The 18,664-nt window shown below is 35.5% G+C and overlaps 2 protein-coding genes and 2 non-coding genes across 4 annotated transcripts in view; all 4 read right to left on the reverse strand.

Moving 5' to 3' along the window:
• Positions 1–483: 483 nt before the first annotated feature.
• On the reverse strand, positions 484–562 carry LOC132173183 (small nucleolar RNA Z155). Its single transcript, XR_009439276.1, has one exon. It is a non-coding gene; the product is annotated as a small nucleolar RNA Z155 (small nucleolar RNA).
• Positions 563–678: 116 nt separating this feature from the next.
• LOC132173179 (small nucleolar RNA R41) lies at positions 679–771 on the reverse strand. The gene has a single exon (XR_009439272.1). It is a non-coding gene; the product is annotated as a small nucleolar RNA R41 (small nucleolar RNA).
• A 1,627-nt stretch (positions 772–2,398) lies between these two features.
• LOC132171740 (zinc finger protein GAI-ASSOCIATED FACTOR 1-like) lies at positions 2,399–5,798 on the reverse strand. The gene is made up of 3 exons (XM_059583131.1): positions 5,340–5,798; positions 4,300–4,696; positions 2,399–3,528 (listed from the first exon to the last, which is right to left on the reverse strand). The coding sequence occupies exons 1-3, from the start codon at positions 5,539–5,541 to the stop codon at positions 2,526–2,528; spliced, it is 1,602 nt and encodes a 533-aa protein (XP_059439114.1). The 5' UTR covers positions 5,542–5,798; the 3' UTR covers positions 2,399–2,525.
• Positions 5,799–16,674: 10,876 nt separating this feature from the next.
• The window catches only part of LOC132169107 (uncharacterized), a 2,503-nt gene continuing 513 nt past the window's right edge, over positions 16,675–18,664 (reverse strand). The window contains exon 2 of the mRNA XM_059580192.1: positions 16,675–18,444. Coding sequence (XP_059436175.1) covers positions 16,675–18,444 — 1,770 coding nt within the window. The remainder of the gene's footprint in view (positions 18,445–18,664) is intronic.

Raw genomic sequence — 18,664 nt, forward strand, 5'->3', positions numbered from 1 at the left:
TGTAAAAAAAAAATGGTAATTTGAGTGTGTTTTTGCAAAATGATAGTCTAGGTCAATTGAGACACAATTCACCCATTAGAAAGAGCTTGAACTGTTCAAAGCTTGGCTTCTTGGCCATCAAAATACAGGGCAAGGACCCTCATCCTCATGGATAGGAGCTGATCTTTTATTTTACTTTTACCACCTCTAGTATAAAAGATCAGCTTTACTCAACACAATGAATACTTACTTAGTTCAATAAAAAAAACATTTATACAATTTCCATCCATTATTTACAGAAACTTATGATATTCTCTACTGGAAATTTATAATTCATAATTTACCACCTCTCGGGCTTTCTCAGAGTGTCAGATATGAAACAATTCTTGGCCTAATATAATATGCCTTCTATAATCATCAAACATATTAAATCAATAAAAAATATAGAAAAATAAAAGCAAGTATTTAGAAATAAAATAGATAAAAGAGGAGAAAATAGAAAGCCATTGATCAGATAATTGTAGTCTGTTGTTTTTTAGTCGACATCATTGTATTTTCCGAACACGGTATCATCACGTCAATGGCTCCGAATCAAATTCAACGAAAATTAAACAAAACGAAAACAAATAAAGCAAAAATATCCGAAGCAATGCATTTAAAGAAGAAAAAACCCTAGAAGAAGAACAAGCAAAAGAAAAGTGCGGGCTCAGAAGGATCCATTGGTTTCTTCTAATCATTAGGGAAAAAATTTCCCTCAGAAAATAGGTAGTTTTTCAACATCACTGCCCATAATACTCAGAAAATATTTGTAAAAACGAAACCTCGAAAGAGAGAGAGAGAGAGAGAGAAGAGAGAAAGAAAGAGATTAGGGTTTGAGATTTGAGAGAAATGGCGTTTCAGATGGGTATATATAGAAGCGACTTTCTGAATTAGGGTTTCGTGTGTGACGCACTGCGCAGAAGGCAACTTTATGAGCTGAATTACAAAACTACCTTTGGGCTCGGGCGTGGGCTCAGTCGTGGGCTCTGATTGGAAGACCTATAGCCTAGTGATGTTTCTAGCCTTCAAAGTAGAAATATATATCCCACCTGGTATAATTGGGCAGCCCAAGAAAACAAATAAAGACTAAGGCCCGTTTGGTTTGCGGAATGAAAATTTTATTAGGAAAATAAATAGATATTACTGGGAATAGAACATGTTGGAATGAAATAATTATTCCAATTTCAAGTTTTTATTGCCTATTGGCATTTGTGATTTCTAGTCTCCAAAATGCATTGCAACTTGTTATGTGATTTGTATTTTTATAAAATTAGTCAATGCGGATTGAATTTATAGAAATTCCTATGCTTTGCTTATGTATAAAAATAATCATTCTGATAATTTTTTAATGGAAATTAATGTCACATGGCTACTTAGATCAATACTAATAATATATTGACACATGACCTAAATTACAAATTCGTCCTAAATAAAACATTAAATAAAAATAAAAAACAAAGGTAGTGGTTGGCCACCTCTCTCCTCTCACTAATTAAATGAGAGGAGGCCACCTCATCTAAGGGCCAAGGGGTGGCTAAGGGAGGGGTAGTCGTTCTTCACACCCACGCAATGTGGGAGTGAGATACCACAATCACTTTCTCTTGGGACCCAGTGTCCCCGTTGGTGACCCGTTCAAAGTGATATGATATTGTTCGCTTTAGGCCTTAGCACACATTGCTTTTGTTATTGATCGACTTTACCCCAAAAGGCCTCATATAATTTAGAAAGAGCATGCCCTATATATATAAGCATGTACACCTCATTTCTCACACCAGACAATGTGGGACGTTACAATGTAACACCCCACTCCAAGTGATATGATATTTTTCGTTTTGGGCCTCAACCCACATGGTTTTTGTTATTGGGTTTACCCCAAAAAGCATCATACCATTTGGAGAGGTGGACACTTGAAAATGCTAAGTAGCAGTTCTCTTTGATTTATTTATTTGCATGGTCGGTGAGTTGATTTTTGGTACTAAATTGACTATTTTATTTGCATAAAGAATGATATATAAATTCCGCTGTGTTAGTGATTGGTAATCATCTTAACAATCAAAATGTTTTGTATTAGTAATTTCTTATTGGGGCTGTTTGTTTGTCGGTACATGCTTTGTATATAGCATCTGTTATTCTAGAGTGTTTGCCGTAGAGTTTTGTAATCTTCGATTTGTTGTTAATAGAAGTTTCATTGTACCTCAGTCCTTCTAAATGATGCCCAGTAGACTCTTTTTAGAGTTGTTCCTGTACACACCGTCGAAGGATTAACATCCAAATTCTTAATCACGAAAATGTTTTTCATTTTTGAAGTCTCTAAGATTCTTGAATATTCAAGAATCTTAAAGAGAAGAGCTATCTAAATGGATCTTGCATGAGGGTGAACTGAACTAAAAAACTCAGGCTCATGTTTAACATTAATGGCTAAATTGGGTATAGCCCAATCGATCTCAACGTGCAAGAAACATGAATGCTCTTCCTTGGACTGCTCTACAACATCCCAAATGGACTTTTCAATTCCTAAATCCCCACGTGTGAGTTGTTGTTGGAAAGGATTCATAATTAGCAACCTTTGCTGGCTCCATCAACGCCTCCAATTCCAACCTTTGCTGCTGCTGATGATCATGCAAATTCACAGGCCTTGATGATCCTCCAATCCCCAAGAGATCAAGTGTCATTGTATTATTTCCTCCACCACTTGCCACAAGCCTCCCTGCCGAGCTTATTTCCACTGCGGTTCTTGCATGTATGAGGCTAGAAGAACTATTGCTATCATCTTTTTGCATGAAATGACTATACATGTCATTATTAGCATGAAAGAGATGAGAGATATCTTGTTGGCCTTTCTGCAAGAGCTGGTTGGTGAATCCTCCGCTGCCACCATTCATCGTCATCGGACCAACCATGTTTGATTGATCGGGCGGTTGTGGTTGGAAGTGCTCATATGAGGGCTGATGAATGCCACCTGGACCGACCATGCTACTAACAAAGCTCTTTTGCATCATTGGAGAGTTTATGGTATTGCTTGCTGTGGCGCCCATTTGTGCAGCTTTTTGTAACAAGGCTGTTGCTGACATGTGAGCAGATCCGGATACTTGGCAGCCATTTTTGCTGTCTTGGAGGTAATTGAAGGAAGAGGAGCCGTTGGATGAACTGAGCTGAAGGCTTGAAGAAGAGGAGGTCCTTGGACCGCCAAAGAGAGTGCCTGAGCTGGTTGAGAACATGCCACCTGCCATGTTCATGGACTTAAATGACATTGGGATATTATTTGCTTCTTGATGAGAGAGGGATTTGAGGGGATTCTTGGGGTCTAAATTGTCAATTTCTGATGTTCCAATGGATGTGTTGGTGGTGGTGTTCATGGGCAGAGATGATGACATAATAAGCTGATCGGACATTTGTGTCTGTAATAAGCTGCTTGATCCAATGTTGTTCATTAGTGCTCCCTGGTTTACTTTGTTGTTTTCCTCTGTTAATGCATCACAAAAGGCCCTGTGGGTGATAAAGCTATCTCTCCTGCACACAATATTTGAAGAAGTGGAATATTGCATTAGGTTTTTGTTGTTAGTTTAAAAACCTTTATTTGAATAAAAAGTAGAAATAAATGACGAGTAAATAATATGTAAGAGAAATAGCAGAAACCGAGCGAGAAAAACTAATGAAACATTTGGCCTACATCTTGTATTATGAACAAGTAAACTTAGACTTAATACGGAAGGGAATAACACCTACAAAGGGACGAAACTGGGGGTGGCCGGTATAGGCCATGGTTCTCACCAACACAAGAAAAAAAAAATTTTGAGGGAATTTTTTTTTTCTTTGCTTTTGCTTATTGGCACCTACGGACCTACCCACTAAAATTTTTGGCCCTTGGCCCCTACCCATACCAAAGTCTGGCTCTGTCTCTACTACAAAATATAATATTCTAACACAGTGGACATGATTTTTGTATGAGAAATTCAAAACTTGAAGCAGTACAAAATTAAAGTATGGGAGGGGGCCGGGGAGACCTCATGAAAAGAAGCACCATAAAGGGTATGTAAAAGGTCCATCAATTTGTCGGCCATTTCTACATATTTCCTTTATTTGGGAACCTAAATTACATAAAACTATGATAATTTAACCTAAGTAAAAACAACCTATGTACGGTGACAATGAATCTTGTACAATTGTTTTTATTTTTATTTTTTTCAACAAGAGCTGCTGATAAATCTATATGTGTTTTTTCATGCACATGCAGCATATGTTCAATGTATGCTCTTCATGAAAACATTAATGGATGTGAACCTGGAAAAGATGGTTCCACAATCACATTTGTATTCTCTAGTGCCGCAGCTCTTTTGATGAGCCTTCCAATCCGATTGCACGGCATATTTCTTTGAGCACTTGTCACATTTCCATTTCTTTTCTCCATGTTTCCTGCTGTAGTGTTTTTTGATGCCTGTAAGGTCTCCTAATGCACGAGCCGCGTTGTGGTGAACACATGAAGGCTCAGGGCATATGTAGACCCGTTTTCTAACCTCAGTGCTCGATCTTTGCTTGAGCTTCCATGGAAGATTATGGCCTCTTCTGTGCAGCTGAAGGTTTTGGTCCCTCTGGAACCCTTTGTTGCAAATCTCACACACAAATCTGTTTCTTGCCATTAGTGTTGTTGGCGATAGAGCAATTACTTCAGCTTTCGGATCTAATCAATAAAAAATACTTAATTATTAGCATACCCTTCATGTCGTGTTCATCCAAAGAACATGAAATATTTGAAATATTCACTTAAAATAAGAAAAGTGTGTTTTCAAAATTAACCATGCATATATATATATATATATATGTACAGTTGGAAACAAAAAGAGACTAATAAAAAGCGCAATCAAGCAAACAGTTGGCAACAATTATTGTAAACTCAAGGCAATAATTGAACTTTTATCATAACAATGATTCTTTTCAGAAAAAAACAATCAGCTTTAGTATTTTTGAAAGCTAACCTCATAAAGAAAAGAAAAAAATTTTGTACTCTTGAGCTGAATATTCAAATACAGCTTGACTAATTGTATGCTTAATTATACTTAAACATGTAAAATTTGGAATTAAATTAAACTGCATCTATGTTTAATCACTTGACTTGTATGCGTTTCAATTTCAGTACTAATTAACATCAGTAGTCAAGACGAAGCCCCGGATACTACGGTTATATAAAATAAAAAAAAAATTAAAAAAAAAAAAACTAGCATCAGCAAAACTATTTTCAATTCATGAACTTAGAAGTTCAATCTAGGAAACTAGATGTTTAGCATAGAAAACATGACTAAGGTTGTTGGGGTGGTTGAATTTGCCTGGAGTTCCTGGAAGATTCCTTTTCTTCTTAACAGCAGGTTGCTGTTGGGAGGAAGAGCTATTGCTGTTAGGGGCACCAGGAGCTGCTGAGCTTGAGCCATGGAGGTTGTGTGGTAGCTGTTGTTGCTGCTTTTCTTGATGAACTTCTTCCCCAGTATTTCCTGAAGAGAAGCTTCCTTCATCACCTGTAATATTTGACATTTGAAAGAGAAAAGATTGATATAGCTAGAAGTTACAGATTGTTTTCTTTCTGTTTTTTCCCCTTTCCAAACTCTTCTAATTGTTTCTTTCTTCCTTATTTCCAGTTGTTGGCGCTCTCATCACTAAAAGAAAAGGCTTGTTTTTTGGTGAACACACAATCAGGAGTTTGCTTTCATAAGAGGAAGACAAAAACCAGGCAATTCTCCTTCCTTTCGGGTGAAGAAGAGAACTATTGCTGCCATAAAGCTAACATTGAAACCTGGTCTTCTTTGGCCTTATATAAATATATATATATAGTAAGAGACAGTCGCCTGGCAAATGCCCCTAACTTGAGGGTTATTAATATAATATAACATACCCATTTCACTTCACCTTTTCTTTATTTATTTCTTAATTTTTGTCAATTTCTTAGCTAATTAGTGTTCTGCAAGAGAGGTGTGATTATCTGTTGCTAAGTCAAAGTGTAAGCAAATTGAAGGATGTAAACTTTTTTCATAGATCTTATATATTGTTATATTTCTCAAGTTACTTCATAGTGTACTAATTTCCAGCAGGATCCTCCACTTTGATGTTATTTTTTACTGAAGGTTAAACTTTCGAAGAGAGCCAAAGAAAAATATATTTATGAAATTTATATTTCCTTACTACAACAATGGCTTGAACCTTGTGTCTCCACACCATTATATGGGAATAAATTATGAAATGAAAAGGATAGAGCTAATGTAAAGTCAAAGAGTTAACTTGGCAATAATGAGGAATTACTTTTAAAAACTATATCAACTCCTTAGTACCCCCTCCCCTTTCCTTTTGTGGACATGTCAAAAAAAAAAAAAAAAAAAAAACTTCCTTAGTAGGTTGAATATTGATTGCAGTTTGATGCTGCATGCTTTGTCCAATCCATGGCCTCAACAAAGTGGACAACTAGTTAATTGCTTTGTCCAATCCATGGCCTCAAAAAAAATGTTGTTTACAATATAATGATCTTAGAGAAATCATAAAAAAAAAAAAAACACATATTTAAATAGAATAGTAAAAGTGGATCCTTAGTTTGCTGAGCCGAATGTATGTGATTTGAAAAAGTTGGTAACTGAAATAGAAATGTGATTTTTTAAAACTAAAATAGAGAATAAGTTTAGGGAGCTGGATGAAAATGCTCTTAATAGCTGCGCCAAATTAAATAACTATTACTTTAACCATCACCAACACAAGTAATTTTAGGATTAGTGCTTTATTGACAAAAAATAAAATTAATGCCTCACTTTTTTTTCGAGTAATTTCTTTTGTCCAATTATCAGAATTCGATTCACAATGTCTGTTTTAATGGCTGCAATTTACCATTAGCTAGGTGTCTTTCTTGAGTAAAGTCTAAACAGTCTCCTTAAATACTCTTTATATTCACGTGTATGATGTATCTATTCATGTCAACCTTGGGGACTAAATAAAAGTTAGGATTAACTTATATTTGTAACTTTTTGTTATTAATGTTACATATATAATTCAATGACATGTATTAATTAATCCAATGGCAGGTTTCTCAAAATAATTTAACAAAAGATTATTGAGCGTTGTAATATAAGATGAAATAATTCTTAAGCTTAATTTGATCATCTTAATATTTGAACAGCCTGAAGGATAATGGGAAGAGCAAGTCCTCCAATGGTACATTTCCTAGATTTGATTATCATTTTAACACAACTGTTTGAAAATTATTTCAACTTTTATCCTTCTTTGATAATATTTGAAGACTTAATTATAATTAATGATTAACATGGTAAATGCCAGGGACTCACACGTTAATTAGTTTGTATAGAATTTGTAATAAAAACTGTAATACCCATAACATTATTCTTTGCTTTTTTGGAACTACGTGTTATTTATCACCGCGCATGTAGACTAATACCTTAGCTAGTGTAATTAAATTAAACTCAGATTAATTCCAACCCGGCCACTAAAATTCAATAAGAAAACTGTTTTTAGACAATTCAGAGAAGCTTATCCTGAAACTACACTTGGCTGTTATCTACCAAACGTTTGCCGAACCATATTGTCTTATTTGATCCAAACGATGAAACTGAACCAAACATGTCGATTTCGTTAGCTAAAATAAATTTTGAAATTAGAAAAAGACAAGACTACTTCCTGAATAACGACATCAACTAAGCACATAGTTGTTGTGAGGAAATGCTCTCTCTCTCTCTCTCTCTCTCTCTCTCTCTCTATATATATATATATATATAAACATATCTATTTTCTTTTGTGTCCAGCAAATTAAGCTGCTGCCTCTATCTAGCATAATACATACATAAATGGCATGTGACCCGAGCTCGTCAATGCTGATCACCTTATAATTGTCGAAGAATTCTTATTTGTGGGAAACTATGTATGCAATGGTAATTAAGTGAACATGATTTGTAGAGGATACATAGGAGTTGGTAAAAGACAACCGACAACTGAGGAGGTACAATCTGTATTAATTATGGCGATATGAAACAAAGGAAATACCTATGTTGATTAATTAAATCAATAAGAGTCTATTAGTTTAAACTTTTGAGATAAATAATGATTTAATATAGTATAAGAGAAAATGTCATGAGTTCGAATATTATATCCGTCATTTACTTTTTATTTCAATTAAATATTTCACTTGTCGGAAGAATTTGAACCAAAACTAAGTTGAGTTGAAATGAATTCTTTACCAGAAAAGAATTACTTTTACGAAAGCAGATCCGATCCATAACTTCAATTCAAGCAGTTTATGTACTTGTAGACCATTTGACCTATCCTCTTATTTATTTATTTCTATTTTAATAAATAATTTACATTAATGGAGTTTCCTCAAACCAATGAAACAACAAGCAGCTATGAGCTAGCTAGCCCGGCCATAAAATGGGAAACAACAAGGTGACAAAAGCTAGAATATATACATGAAGCTAAGTTCTAAAATTCCAGTCAAAATAATTCTCAGAACCATTTATTTTCATTTAGATCCCTCTTTTTCATAAAAAAAAAAAAAAACTAATCACAGCTTAGTAATTATCGATGAAGATCGATATATTTGATGAAGCTAACATCGGCACAACCACAAAAAGACAGAAATATTACGACTTCATACATATTTATACAAATTTATTTTGTACATATTATGATGAAAACCAAATATTATATAAGACGTCCAAAGTAGCATTTTTATGCTGCTAATTCATAATTGAGATTAATCCAGTTGCTAATTGACATAAGCAAAGCAATCGCATGGATAAAACCAATGGAAAAGACAGCCATGACTTATATTCCTTCTATAAACATATTTTTATAACTATATATATAAATATTTCTTTTATATATACATATGTACGAAAAGAGATGTGAATGGGTAGACAAAACAAACGGATAATCTATTGTTTCTGATAAAGACATGATGTTTTGATAATGATAAGAAATAGAGGGCAGATATTTTAGCATGTATATATATTATATATCTCGTCAATTTGATGTCACTTTTGCGTACATCATTTTCTGTAAATTATTCCATGTTTGAGTAATTAATGATCAAGTATCTTTCAATATGGTCTCCATAGTCAAACTGTTTATAAATAAAGATCAGCGGTTAGGGACGGAGGCAGTAATTGGTATGGCTAGAGGCCTAGGGCAAAAAATCTTAATGGGTAGGGGCTAATAGGTAAAAAAAAAAAAAAAATTTACCTTAATTTTTTTTTTTTCCCTTCTGTTGGGGGGTGTCATGGCTTATACCGGCCCCCCTATTCCTCCGTCCCTGATAACAAGCGGCTGGAGTATTAGACTGTCAACCATGTAAGCTTACAATGCCTAATTTCTAAGCTCCACATTTGCTATTAAGAATGTGTTTGCAACTGTGCTTTCGCTAATAAAAAATGTGATTTTAAATCAAATTATAGAAAATGTATTGTTTGAAAGTGCGTTTTTGAAAAATTGTGATTTGAAAACGTAAAAAATCGTATTCAAGAGGGTGCATTTTGAAAATGACATGATTTTACAGGTAAACTGACTATTTTATCAAACGCTTAACTGCGTTTTCAAAAATTGTATTTTCAAATCACACGTTTTTAAATTGCACATTTTGAAATTGTAAACCAAAATGAACCCTAAGTAAAAGTTGGTTATAAAATTAAATGTATGGTAACTCGATTAGATATAATCCTAGCCTCTTAATATCCTAGCTAAAACGATAAAGCAAGCATAATCCTCTTAAGAAAATAAGTGTTAGAATCCTAAAAGTTAAGGGTTTAACTAAATCAGTATTCAACCGTCCTAAAACATATGGATCAATTGATCGATAAGTGTAGGCCCTTAACACAGTAACATTAAAACTTTAATAGTTAAATTTCTATTGAGCTTTTGTGGTAATATTTGGCTTCTACTTAAGATCAAATTTAGCTTAGCTTTTCACTTGCAGAAAAGAACCTTTTTAGTACAGATCTAAACAGTAGTTCGCGACTTTTCCATTTCTCCTACTCAAAAGCAGAAAAGGCATATAACTTTCCAGGCCCCGACTGGATCCTATTAAAATAAAATCAGTTTGGGGTTTAGAAAAAAAAAAGAGAGTAATTAAAGGAAGCAATGAATTTTTCTTTACTGTTTTTCCCTTTTTGTTTTTCTAAGATCTTTTCCGTAATGTTTAGACTCTGTCCCCTTAACCCCATCAAGCAAATCTTTTAGAATCCAAGAGACTTTTGACTCAAAAATCAATAGTATTTAGCTCTAGATTATTTTTAATTAACATCACCATCAATGTCACCTCATGGGGTGGTGTTTATCATGCTTGTGAGGAAAGTTTGCAGCATCAATGACTCAGATTTGAGGCCTGCAGTGCTGGCTATATGATTATATCCATCTTCCAATGTCATTTGCTTGCACAATCAAGAATGAAAGTAAAAATATAACACTTAAAAAAGAATTACTTCTGTGTTACTTGTAATCTTACAGAACTCCACATATTTTCACTGTATAAATCTTCTAAAGTTATCTCTAAAGTCGCAGCCTTTTGATTCTTATCTGCTGCATAAGTCATTGACAGCTTCTCCAACTCCCACCCATCACTATTGTGGGAAAGGAAATATTGAAGTGAAAGAAGATAAGTAACATGTTAAGCTCAGCTCTGAATTCTCTCCCAGTTTGGCAGATCTAGAGTTAGACACTTAATTTAGTCATGTAAAGAGTCATCTCCATGTGAAAGAAACAAGAGATTTTCTCCATCAAATTAAGACCCTTGATCAAGAATAAATCTAGGTTTCCTTGTTAGGTTGATTTATATTTCCTTACTAGCTAGTAGCTTATCTTGTTTGGTACACCTTGCCTTTTTAACCGCGCTTTAGTTTCTTTATAAATACAGCATCATGTAATACAATCATATTCAATTCAATATAATAATAATGTAGCCCTAAGGCCACTTAGATGAGGTGGACGTAGGCCTCCAAACCACCCGAATCTCTTAATTTTACTTCTTCTCTTGCTTCAACTATTATTTTCTTATTTTATATTTTCCATAAACTTCTATATGGTATCATTGCCACCGCTTTCCTAGTATCTCTAATAATCTCCTTTCGCTGTCCATGCCAAGTTTTATTCACTTAAGCGTTTCCTTGGTGTTTCTTACTATGAAATTAGCATACGAAATGCTTTGTTGGGGCTAGCTTTGTAGTTGATGGAAAGTAGGAGCCGTCCACGCGCCTCTTGTAGTCTTTGATGAGACTCCACGCGCTGCAATGTATCTCTTCCTGCCGCCTCCAAGCTCTTCCTGAGCCTTCATTGCAGCCGATTCTGGAGAACTAATCTCATAATCAAGTTTACAAGGTACAGATCTATCAATTTTGTGAAAATCTCGACAACAGAGGTGAAAAACTCTATGCAGGTGTATATCACACAATATGCCAAATTAAGAGATAGCAATCTATAAACAATCAATCATCAAAATAATCAAAACAGTAAATCAATCAGACACAATTATTTTGGTGACGAAGATGAAACCTTTTAAAAATTGTTCTAAAAGTAAAATCTCTCCAGGGTATCTAAACCCAGAAAATTACTATAAGAAAATATTTCAAGATTATAAACACGGGGAACACTTACAACCCTATGCAAGTCCTTAGCTTTGTAAGATCGACAAGCCTTCAACTTGTCTCCTTACTCACAATGTAATTCTCCTTTATCGAACCCTTCCGATAGACTTCTCAATGAAACACACAATTCAAACTAATAAATACTCTAAGAGGGGCAATTTAGCTCACAACATGAACTCTCTCTTAGCATAGCCTCTCACGAACTCTTTGGTGGAAATTCGTGCCTATACAGATATGTAAAGATCTATATATAAAGCCTAAAAACCCTTAGTTTAGTTAAAACATAATTACATTGTAAAATAGACCTAGAAGCTACGAGCCGTCCGAACGGGGCTAGGGCAACATCACTTCATAGTGTCTCTTGGTCCGGCGCGTCCGGATGGCTTGCAAATGAGACTCTCGGGTTTTATTGTTCATCTATCTTGTCCGGACTCCATGCATACAGGCTTGCAAACGAAGCTCTCGGGTTGAAGAAACACTTTGCGGCATTGATGTTCGTCCGGACGGCTATGCATCTCGTCCGTACGCCCATGAATTTTTTGGCACTTTGAACGCCATTTTGATCACCGAATTTTAGCCAACAAATAAAACTTACAAAAGGCATCCTCATGCGGCCTCACACACCACCATGCATCCCAGTCAGTTCGTCTATGTGTCTCATGCATTGCTACCAAATATGATTTTGGCTAAACAACTACCAAAATCAGTTTGTCTAGCCACTGATCGGTGGATTTGTTTGGTTTCTGTTTGACGCACGGGCCTCCAAGTGCTGTCCAACAACACAAATAGTTCCTCATGGGCCAGACATGCTAACAATTTCTCTTGCGGGTCTTTTTGATGCACTAACATATGCCACTCAACATGATGTGTGTTCATTGGACTTGGTTTATTTGATATGATCCTATGATTCAGCCCACCCTTAGGCCTGTGTAGGGTTGTCAATGTTTTATATGACATACGAACCTAATATGAACCCAATATGAAATTAGTAGGTTAGAATTTTGTATAATTGGATTCAGCTCAATTCGGGTGGATTCAAATTAACTAGTTTAATAGATGACTCAATTCCGGGTCAACTCGCTTAACTCATGAGTGACCTGTATAACCCGTTTAAATTAAATATATTGTTACAATAAAAAAAAACCCCAAAAGGATAACATTCACATATTGTCATTGTATATAGGGTTTAGGCACATACACACACATATTGTCATTGTATATAGGGTTTAGGCGCGAGCACACACACACACACATACACACACATATATTGTCATTGTAAATAGGGTATATGTAGTGCCCCAGAATTTTCAAAGCTATTTAAATAGATTATTTCGATAATGATGTTATTTTAATATCCATTGTAGCTAAGGATTTTAATTCTTGGGAAATTTATGGTGTTACAGAGAGTGGTAATTAAAGAATGGTAATTGGTGAAATAATAGGATAGTAAATGGGAGGAAGAATTGTATGGGTAGTCAATGGTAGGTATAAGGAGGGTTGAATTTTGAATAAGAAGGTATAATAGTCAATGGTAGGTATAAGGAGGGTTGAATTTTGAATAAGAAGGTATAATAGTCAATGGTAGGTATAAGGAGGGTAGAATTTTGAATAAGAAGGTAAAATAATCAATGGTAAGTATAAGGAGGGTAGAATTTTAAATAAGAATGTAGAATAGTCAATTGTAGGTATACTAAGTGGGTAGGTGGAATAGTAAAATGAGGGTATAATTGTAAATTGAAGGTAGAATAGTATTTGATTTTCTCCTATAAATAGAGCTCTTCTCTTTCACAATTTCACTACTCCTATCCCATCTCTTGCACATATTCTTCCTTCTTCCGCTTTTTACTCGTTCTTTCTTCTTTCTAAGAGTGTTTACTCAGAACAGAGAGAGAAAGGGCGAGACCAAGCGCTACAAGAAAGAAAGAACACAAGAGATAGCGGACTTTAGAAATTAGTTTCAAAAGATATACTAGTGGTGTTAGTCATATTGGAGCAACTAGATTCTTTCATACCACTTTTAGCTTCAGTCTAGAGGTAAGTAAATTCACTATCCCTTCTAAAGTTACTTCATGTCATGCTATTTATTCATTCTTGTATCAAACTGTAAATTATTATTTTATTTACGTATTATGAAGTTATGTTGCATGCATGAAGGATTTCTAAATGAATTATCTAGAAAGTTTCTATTTCTTTAAATGCTTTCTAAGTACAACAAGTTTATATTTGAAAAGGTTTCGATTTTTTAGAAAAGAAAGTTGAGAAATGATGATGCTTATAAGAAAGAAAAATGATGATAAACCCTTCTACATGTTGCCCTAAGATGCATTAAAAGAAGTACAAAGAAAAGTACAAGAGATGAGATAAATGTTTATGAAATGAGGGCACATGTATGGAGGAGAGTATTTTTGGCCCCAAGATAAGTAAGAATGAGAAGAGTTCGATACCGATACTCGGATGGAGGTGAAACCACTGAAGGAGGCTATGCCAGAAGGTGGTATTCCATCAACAGACCGTTGAGTGCACCAAGAGAAAGAGTTAATTGACGGTCGGGCATGACTGAGGCCTCAGTTCAGTGCCATGGTCATAGGACCCGCAACCCTTGTACACAGGGGTAATAGTGTACATGGGCCCTATTATGAGAAAATGATACTATAATTTCAACGATGATATGCTATGATGATTTACAAAGATTATTTATAATGATGCATTATGATGATGATTTATAAAGATGATTTACAACGATGATCTATTACTAGATGTAATAGTATGTATATGTTACGGGAGATGCAACCGTACATACATATATTATTATGGCTAGAAGTATATTTATTTGCGAAAATGATTTTCAAAACTGAGAACAAGGAGTAAAACTATTTATGGTTGTGGATTTTACTTACTGAGCCCCTTTGGGCTTATTCAGTTTTATTTCTTGTTTTCAGGTAGAAAGGATGCTGGAATAGGAGGCCGGAATGGGGACGGGAATAATTATTAATTTTCAAAATCTTTTCATATCAGTAATTGTAATAATATTCAGCACTAAAGTTTAATGATTTCTAATTTCACTTGTAATAAAATCTCTTGAATAATGTTTTATACATTTATCGTATCCTTTAAATTCAAGTACTCTGGTAGACCTTATAGATCTTTGCAAAAATTTTTGTTGTGAAAGAAGAAAAGTAGCAAACTCGGCCTTAACGAGCTGGGGATGTTACAGTATAGGCGCCCGCCGCACGCGCGCGCGCGCACACACACACACACACATATATATATATGTGTGTGTGTATTGTCATTGGTATGGTAAAGTCAATATATATATATATATATATATATATATTATATATATATATATATATATATATATATATATATTGTGTTTTAAATTCATGTACAGGTTGAACATGTCATATTTAGGTCAACCCAACAAGACTTATCTGTTAAATTGGTTATGCAGGTCGAATTGTGTTAAGTCAACCTAACATGACCTGTTTATTAAATGGGTTATACATATCATGTCGTGTCATTCGCTTATTTAAATAGGTTGTGTCAAGGTTTAGGGGTTGCCGGGTTGGACACATTTAACTAAATGAGTCGTGTTTGGGTTGAAACGTATTGGGTTGACCCGACACACCAACACAACTTGTTAGTCCAAGTCGACCCACTCATTGGCCCTTTGGGCCTTTGGTAACCTAAGGGCGCTTACCAGTGGTGGACATGGGTGCGTTTGGGATTGCGATTTCGCAAGAATAATTTGTATTTTTAAAAGATGGGAAATGTTAGGTGTTCTTCTAGTGTTATCCTGGTGTCCTTCCAATTGTAATGTGGCTTTTAAAATCACCAATAGATTAAAAGTCAATAATGATAGTCTCAAATTTAATGATAATTTTAAAAGCCACATTACAGTTGGGAGGACACCAAAAGAATACTAGAAGAACACCTAACATTTCTCTTCAAAGATATCGCAGAACGTAAGGCATTTGTCATTGCGATTTAAAAAACAATTAATCTAAAATAGGAAAAAAATCTACGATTTCTATAAGCAAGTTAAGGGGTGCTTATTTGAAAATGTGCGAATTTAAAATAAAATCATGATTTCGCATAACAAATATTTGATAAAAAAAATACTGTTTAACATGTTTTATTAAATGCCTTCACGATTTTAAAAAGTAGTAATTTCAAAAACGCAATTTTTAAAATCGCATTATTGAAACCGCAATCCCAAACAAACCCATCGTCACATAGACCTCTACGGCCGGACCACCCTTAATCTCGTGGTTCTTCCTCTTTTGCTTTTGCTTATTTTTTTTCTTCTTATTTTATATTTTACATCAACTTCTGCTGAGACAACTTTAGTCACAACAATGAACAGTAAAGTTCAAATTGATGACAGAGGAGAGAGTGTATATCTGTGTCTTTAAGATACTCTGAAAACAGAAAGCTTGATGTTTGTACCAATGAATCAGAAATCCAACACATAGATCTACTCTATTGTTGGTGGTAAGCCTTAAGAGTCACAAGAGGGAAGCTATACTTTTTTTCTATTCAAGAGGGAAGCTGTACTTTTTACAACATAATGATAAGTAACGATATTCACGTGTACATGATCAGGCTGCAACCTTTCAGAAACTTGATCATTACCTGAGCAGCTGAAAATCAATTTTCTGCTTTACCATGAACATTGGAGATGGATGCTAAAAAGCATTTTTAGTAAAATCCTGACTTAGGAAATCAATTCAAAGGAAATTGCACTTGTGTCAATTTCTCCTACACGAAAAGATTAGTGATTACAAATGAAGGAACCATCTCCCCTCCTCTCCTATACTTCAGAACCCCAAGTCTCTTCACTGATATTTGTATGAGCAGGCTAGCCTCTGTGATTTTTTTATGTTCAGTAAGCCGTATGTGCTGAAACTAGGTGGATGACTGAAAAAGACTGATTTTATCGTCCTATGGTTATGGAAGCATTTGAAACAACAATGATCTTCACATTGTTGAGTGGCTTTTAGAAAACCCTTGAAGAATGGCCAGCCCATTTCTTTGTGCATCAAACCGGAGGCTCACCAGCCACATTGACTTTGCTACTGCACACCTCATCCAAATTCACTTCCATAGTGCTATCTACAATGTCATTACCAGCACCATTATTCAAAGTTGAACTAAGAGCAGCATTGCCACGGATTTTCTGGGAAGACCTTGAAATTGAGTTATGTGAAGTGTCCACACGCTTTCTCTTCCTCTTTGTGTCAAACAAGCCAGATTCAAGAGCTTCCCATACTTTTGTGGTCAATGGCCGGCTCCTCATACTCTGCCTCCGGCTGTTCGTAGTAGGCTGCTGCTCTGTACTAGCCCCACTATCAGATATCTTTGATGGCTCAGGCTGCTGGCTTGTTTCAGATAGAGAAGATAATTTGTTTGCACATGAGCTACCATTAGTTGGCATCATGTCCATTATAAAGGGTTCTTCAGTTCCTATATCTTGTGAATCATGAGGAAGGTTCAAGTCGATGAATATCTGAGGTTGATGATTTCCTGGAGATACTTCTCCACCTAGGCAATTCTCAGTGACACTTGCTGCATTACTCCCTTCTTGACTGCTTTTAGCCAGAGAACTGTCGGATGATAAATTCCGTGGACACACTCGAAAAGCCATGTCATGACATGCAGAAGGAAGAGTTGACTGGCAGTGGGACTCATCATCATTTTGCTTCCTGTCTGCAGAGATATCTCCAATGCTATGGCTCGACTCTCCACAGTTAAAAGCATTTAAAGCTTGCTGCTTCATGACTGGGGCTAAGTATTTGGCTTTCGAATGACTAGAATTCATCTTCTTGCTGAAGTGATGCTTCATAGCCTTTCCCTGGCCATTTTCCTTAAGCAGACTTGTGTTTGGACTGTTATGATCTTCTACTGCAGCAATAATGGGATCCATGGAATTGAGCACACCAACACAATCTGATGAGTCAACAGATGCTTCCATCTCAGTCATATCCCCTGCAGGGTTCGAGGTATTAATTTCTTCTGCTTCATCTTCTGACTCTTCTGATGTATCTTGTTCAGTTTCACTGGAAAGACTAGAGGAGGTAGATAAACTAGTAGTGTGAAAAGGTAAACTTCTCAGCTCTCTCACTTTAGGTAATTCTGTTTCATGAACCGCACTGGTATCTACAACTGTAAACTTCATAATATCTCGATTGCAGTTTGAAGTACGCGGCTGGAGGTAGCAATGGTGTTGTTTATTTGACAAACCATCAACGTTCTGTTTTCTGAGTGGTTCCCATTTGTCTTCCTTGTGTCCACTGCCTTCACCTGCGTCAATTTGTAGCTCAAGAAGCCCAGGATCTGATGCCACTTTATTCAAGACATCACTAACAGAATCGAAGTAATGGTTACCTTTCACTAGTTTCCTTCTGGAAAACTTCTTAACACCAGGAATAAGAAAAACCAAAGAATGCTTCGAACCAGAAACACCATGATCATTAGGCTGTTCAGAGTGCCATCCTCTTGCTAAAAGACGAGGCCAAACAGCTTCCCAGAAGAGATCACTGGATCGGGCTTTACTCAACCTGACATTTCCTCTTAGAGACTTGATTATGTCAGCAGCTGTAAAACTGGAGCAAGCTTTGCCAATTGGTATCTCAGGATGTAAAGAGATAACATGATTGGTCTTTATTGGCTCCATGGCTAGGCCAGTGAGATCTTGCTTCCCTTTGCCAATACCTATTGCTTCTATAAGCATATTGATACCAACAGTATCCTTTAGAGCGAATATGTATTCTTCAAATGAACATTTTCCCTCTCCAAAAGTCCTAGAAACCTACAATACATCACAATTTATGTGAAATCATGATGCAGCAGTTGTTAACAAATACATAGTAAATTTTACTGCAGAATTGCAGCACACACTATCTACAATACTGGGTTGATGCTGTGAATGTCAGCAATGATTACTGTTAGTTAAACATTAAAGGAAGCCAATGAATGTCAAAATAAGATTGTTTCATGGTGTAAATTTGGTGAACGCTTAGTTTGAACTT

This window comes from Corylus avellana, chromosome ca2 (assembly GCF_901000735.1).
Source record: "Corylus avellana chromosome ca2, CavTom2PMs-1.0".
NCBI lineage: Eukaryota > Viridiplantae > Streptophyta > Magnoliopsida > Fagales > Betulaceae > Corylus > Corylus avellana.